At 35.2% G+C, this 6,000-nt stretch overlaps 1 protein-coding gene across 3 annotated transcripts in view; it reads right to left on the bottom strand.

Annotated features, from left to right (window-relative positions):
- Positions 1-1,060: 1,060 nt before the first annotated feature.
- The window catches only part of LOC139973322 (fibrinogen C domain-containing protein 1-A-like), a 30,674-nt gene continuing 25,734 nt past the window's right edge, over positions 1,061-6,000 (bottom strand). Inside the window, exons 5-8 of one of the 3 annotated variants that reach the window (XM_071979926.1) lie at positions 5,246-5,481; positions 4,647-4,967; positions 3,828-4,092; positions 1,061-2,121 (exon numbers count right to left, since the gene is read on the bottom strand). In XM_071979926.1, coding sequence (XP_071836027.1) covers positions 1,847-2,121; positions 3,828-4,092; positions 4,647-4,967; positions 5,246-5,481 — 1,097 coding nt within the window. In that variant the 3' untranslated portion in view covers positions 1,061-1,846. The remainder of the gene's footprint in view (positions 2,122-3,827; positions 4,093-4,646; positions 4,968-5,245; positions 5,482-6,000) is intronic. The other 2 variants (XM_071979927.1, XM_071979924.1) reach the window with 2 other exon arrangements.

Here is a 6,000-nt window from a genome sequence, read left to right as displayed (position 1 = left end):
TTTAGAGATATTCAACGTATGGTTTGATACTACTCTGCGTCCTCAAATTTGACGTTATATCTTAGTTTACCAATCCTTAGTTGAAAATATTACTCTTTAATGAGGGATAACATTTATAACAGATGTGGTTTTCATGTGTCAGTGTAATCTGTCTGCATATACATATGTGGGATATGTTAGTTATAGAGTGTGGTTACTAAACTAAAGGAAGTTCATACATTTTATGGAGTGTGGAACAGTTATACTGGGTGAAATTGCTCTCTCGGTTTTATAGTGTCCACCTGTTCTTGATAGGATTTCGTGCAATATATCACTTTTATATTTTTCTACGATGTTGAGTTTGTGATTTGTAATATGCATGTTGGCCAAATACTAGCATGTTCACGTGTAATTGTTTGGCATTTCTGAGATTAAATAATGACTGAGTCCAAACGTACCACATGAAAATCATTGGCGCAAGGGGAGTTGCGAATTTGTGTTGGTGGGTTGGGGTGGGTAAGGTGTCATGTTCCCACCTTCAGCGTCAATCGGGAGCAGGTCTGTAGCTACAGTTCGGATTTGTTAGGGGAGGTGTTAGATATGTTGGATAATATCCGTTTAGTCCCATTTTCCCTCGACAATCATTTGTATGGTTAAAGGGACTTACAGATACAAAATACAAGTCGGAATTTTGTGATGGGTGTGCCGCCATGTCCACCCAATCTCATTGGCTAGTAGAACCCTGGTCGAGGTGGATGGTATAACTCTCAGTCGGTGATTTTTGTCCCTGCATTCAATCGAGTAAAATGAGACCACCTCACCGGGCCAAGGATGCCCGTCCCGAAATATCATGCCCTGTCGGGAGAACTTAGAATCATACAGCGCCTCCTTTGAAATCATATGCACGTCGTTGATTTTAACTGGGTTTATGTACACCGTACAGAATTATGATTTTTTATTCATTTCTATGTTAAATGGATGTTCTTCTAGATTCTCACCAACAGGGGTGTATATCCATCTCATCAGTTAAATGAAAAGCGATATCCGAATAATGTACATTACATACGTAAAAGCATGTTTTAAAAAATCGAAGAAACAAGTTGTATTTATAGATCCTGAAACACATTCGTTGAAAACATGTTAATGTTAGGCGTATTTAAAAATATGTTAGGTTAAGGCGTATTTAAAAATATGTTAGGGTAAGGCGTATTTTATAACTGCTATAAATAAGTAAGTGTTATTTGTATTTTAAAACATGTTAGAGTAAGGCGTATTTTATAACTACTATAAACATGTTAGAGTTAAGGTATTTAAAACATGTTATAAGTATAAGGTAAGTCGTATTTAATAACTACTATAAATAAGTAAGGGTTAGGTGTATTTATAAACTTCTATAAACGTGTGACGATTTGAGGGAGGCTTTACAGATATAATGAACAGAAAGATGTGCAGAAGACAAAATGGTATAAATTAAGTAAAAGTCTGCAAACCACAACCTCTGAAAGGTCTCGCCATGTTTGCTTATTTACTTATTCTTCGTTTATTACGTTAAGTTACAACTGTCTCTCTTTTTCATTTCTGTGTTTCGAAAATTCACAGAACTCAACAATTGAAACATTGAGAACCTTTTTTTAAGCATTTTACAAACCATATAGTGAATAATTATCAATCATTTCAGTCAATCAGTCTAATTTTTCACTAAACTAAAAAGAAAAGAAAAGGAGTCAGCATGTTTTGTAACATAACTTATGATAAAAGCGTTGTCATGACGATACACAAACATAGAACCAATACATCAATATATTTTAGCTGCATGTTGTTAACTGTTCTTGTGCTATAGTTTCATACAGTCCGTTGTGGGTCTTTATCATTCTTCATCGATTGCGCGAACTTTCATCTCTGTGAATTTAATGTAATTAAAAGAACCTGGAAGGGTATTCCAATAAAAGGAATAACTCGCATAGGGACCGTTGAGAGATGAAAAATAATCATTATCATAGTCATAATTCATGTACCACCATGCACCATCATAAGAACGGGCTAAGTTGTTTTTTTCAGAGCTGTAATCACTTAAGTCATAATCATCGTTATCTTTGTCTCGTGTAGTGAACGGTTGGTTATCATGGTCGGTCAGCGAATCACCTGTTGAATAAATACAAAAGAAGAAGAAACAGAAAAGAAAATCAAAATTTAATCATTGTATCGATTCAGTATACTTAGCAAAATGTTATCACAGTAATTACGATATTTCATATAACATGTGGTTTTGATTAACGTGTGTTAAACTAAAAGTCGTGTATTATCTATGATTATTAAAAACGAAATATGTAGAAAGGGAAAGGGGATGGTAGAGAGGCTATCAACTTCTTTGTATGGCTTGTTATGCTGTTGAACCATTGTTAACATTGTGTAAGCGTTTAGATTATTATGATTTTCTATATGTAACGAATTTTCTTTGATGATTACATCACCATAATATCCTACCTACATGGTCGAGGTATATGTATAGGCTAATTTTCATCACAATATTTTTATAAGTACCGCAAGCGCTCCCCGATCTGGTATTTTGAAAACTAAAGGACGTTAATTCATGTGTGCTCATTTTTGATATGTTTTTTTTTTGTTATCAATATCTTTTAATCTGTTTTTATCTTGATCTATAAGTTGTTAACAACTGGAAAAAGAGGACAATTGTCATACAGATCAGCTCTGTGTCAGCGTTAAACTAGTAATTCATCTTTCCTTTACAAGAACAGCTACTGTGTATTTGGTTTACTGTTGTCATGTAATAGTTAGGAATATATTTATTTTATGCTGTGAGCTCCCTTAGCCTACATTTAATCCTTCCAATACAATGATGTTTTATGACGTGGCTGTCCCAGGCCAGCAAACATGAATCCATGTAGGTTGGATTAGTCGGGAATTTAAAGGCTCAATTTGTGATTGATTCTTTGGAACTGGTTTGTAATCGAACGATAATAATCTCATCACTGTTAATTTTATATAGCATGCTGGCGGTGTACATAAATGTGATATTATGTTTTACATCACTTTAAGTTAACAAAAGTTTGATAGAAGTTGTTAATACATAAATCAATAAAGATCAACTTGAACGTATCTTTAATTTATAGAACTTTTAGACTACACCTTAAAACAACTCCCGAGGGTAAGATCTGTTATCGTAACCTCTAACGCGAGCTACGCGTGTTTCCAGCCCAGTGAAATGATAATATATTCAATATTTAAGTTTTTGTTTGTGCCCACGCCCGTGGGTGTATTCGTATGAGTGAAAATTTGCGTATGGTTCATAATCATCTTATCCTGTGTTATTTCCATACTTTCCTTTTGAGTAATGGATTTGTAAAAACGTCTAGTCGTTACATTACATGTCTGATAACATTAAAAATTACTGCTTGTATTCGGTCTGTCTTGTCGAATAAAAATAACTAATCTTTTCACTATGTGTGCGCCTTATGCAAAGAAGTATAGAATTAATTAGGTACTGTATAACATGGCGGGTTTATATATTACTAACTGAAGTGTCTTGAGTTTCAGTTTTCGTAGGTCCAAAGGTCGTAAGGTCCAGCTATTTGGCCAGAGAATTCTTCCTTATAGATATATGCTCCTTACTTAGATCAGCAAATTATCACCAAAGTAAGTAACCAGATTCTACCATCAACAGAGGCAAACAGCTTGTATAAACTAGTAAGTTATTGGCTAGTGGACTTCATACAAATAGTATTACATACTTCTTTAAAAACACTTCGTTATAAAATAAACTTGATATATGATGTCAATCTGACGAAAATAACATGATGGGATTGATTAATCGGGAGATATTAACCGACCTGCATCTCCGTCAGAATAATTTCCAACATCTAGCCTGAAGTTATCGTTCTCGTCACTGATACAAAAGAAATCGTATTTGGCGTAGTAAGGATCGCCATTTTTGTCAACAAAGTCGATCCGGAGCTCATATGGTCTTTGGTTCGTCAAGCCATATATCTTTTCATTTCCGAGCCAGAAGTTCCGACTTCGATTACCAAAGCCAATCTTGTAGTCATCCCAAAAAAGATAAAAGTCTTGTGAAGCATCAACGCGACGCTGGAATACCTAAAATGATCAATGTAAAGATTTAGTTCTTAAGAAAAATACATACATATTAATTATAGTTATTCGGAAGTGTTTTCCAGCACCAATATTGTGATGTCATAACTATTGCACGTAACGAAATAAAAATAAATAAAACATCAATTCTCATTCAAGGGAACAACCAATAGGTAAAGTTTTATGAAGTTTCTAAAAATAAATCCCTGATAGTAATACCACAGTGGCAATAAATTAGTCATTCAACTTTTTCTGTCTAATGGGTAGCCTAATCCTGTGTTCTACATACGGCAACGTTGTTTAAACTTGCTTACGGGTGTAAAATCGAACGTGGGTCTTAAATATATGTTGGTGGAGTTTTCAGATATATGTATATGGAGATTGATTATCTTCAAGTCATTGTTTGACATAATATTTACAATCCAAGCTAATATATTTTGAACGTCCGTTCTGAGGGATGGGGCTCTGGTGGGTGGTAGTTTGGTCCTTCCGGATGACTTGTGTGTCGTCGGCCTAAAAGCTTGCGGATCACTGGTTTAAGAAAAAACTGTCACACTTACCGTCCAGCCTCCCCCGTCAGACATATTACAGTACACTTCGAATGGAGAGTCAGGCCAATTTGTGGGTTGGATTTCATAGACGCCACTTGTTCTCTCGCCATTGTTGTACAGTTCTTTACAGTCAGAAGGAACTGTGCCGCGTGTAGGCCTACACTGTGTGCCGTCTCCGCTATATCCTGGCGGACAGTAACATTGTAACAGACCGTTTCTTTCTTCACAATCTGCGTTAGGATCGCATTGATAACTATCGTCACACGAAAGATGATTATCCGTACAAGAACATTTCTTGTCACAGTTTGGAGAGACGTAAATTTCTCCTTCCTGGAAAGTAGAAAATCGTTACAGGCATCATAAGTAACTTTAGGGATCTGAAAAAGTTTCTTTAAGTAGTGATGAGATGAAAAACTGCAAACATATACAAGATATATCAGTTTTTCTAACTTTACTGGCAAAACTGCGTATATCCAAAGTTGAAGAGGATGCGGGTTGCAAGGGGTCGGAGGCAAATGCAAATTGATCCACTAACTCCAGTTTAAAGCATCTATTAAATTATTTTCACTATTGGTAATAGATATCACGATCTGAAAGAAAACACGTACTTTTAGCAATACACCCCTCTCTCCATCTGTTTCATTTTCCATGAAACATCCACAGTCCTCTATTCTAATGCAGTTATCACCGTTCATCAAAAATCCGTCAGGACAGACACACGAATGAGATCCTTTGCAGGAAGTATTGATACAACTATCAGGATCTGCACAGGTAGCCTCGCAAAGTTGACACTCATTGTAGGTTTTATTTGTTGGACACCACTCGATGTAGTTATCTACAAAGACTAGCAGAATAAAAAAATATAAAAAACATTATCCATTGATTTAGTGAACTTCGCAAGTAAACATAACCAGTATTGCTAATTGCAAGTAAAGAGTGAGAACTTCAAGCAGTGGTTTTGTGTTTGGTTGACAATTTTGACAGAATTACTCCATATGTGAATGTAACTGATAAAAACTATATTACGTTCCCATAAAGATATTATCACCAAAACTATATTACGATCCCATCAAGATGTTATCGCTAAAGTTCACTAAATTATATAAACAACAATGAATAAAGCAAAACTTAATGAGATGAAGATCAGACTTAGGAGATGATATAATTAAACAGATAGACTGTACAGAAGGATGTTACAAAATGGGGAATAATTAGTAAGTTCAGTTCAGTTCAGTATGCTGGTTGTTTTCACATTATACACAACAAACACAGTGTAGTAGAAACAGGAAATAAGGCGGAGAGAAGTAAACTTAAGAACCCGTTCGGGCTTGAATATTGATAAAGGTATCAGCACTCTCTTTAA

Source organism: Apostichopus japonicus, chromosome 9 (assembly GCF_037975245.1).
Source record: "Apostichopus japonicus isolate 1M-3 chromosome 9, ASM3797524v1, whole genome shotgun sequence".
NCBI lineage: Eukaryota > Metazoa > Echinodermata > Holothuroidea > Aspidochirotida > Stichopodidae > Apostichopus > Apostichopus japonicus.
The sequence above is the reverse complement of the archived record's forward strand: the minus strand, read 5'-3'. Positions and strand labels throughout refer to the sequence as shown.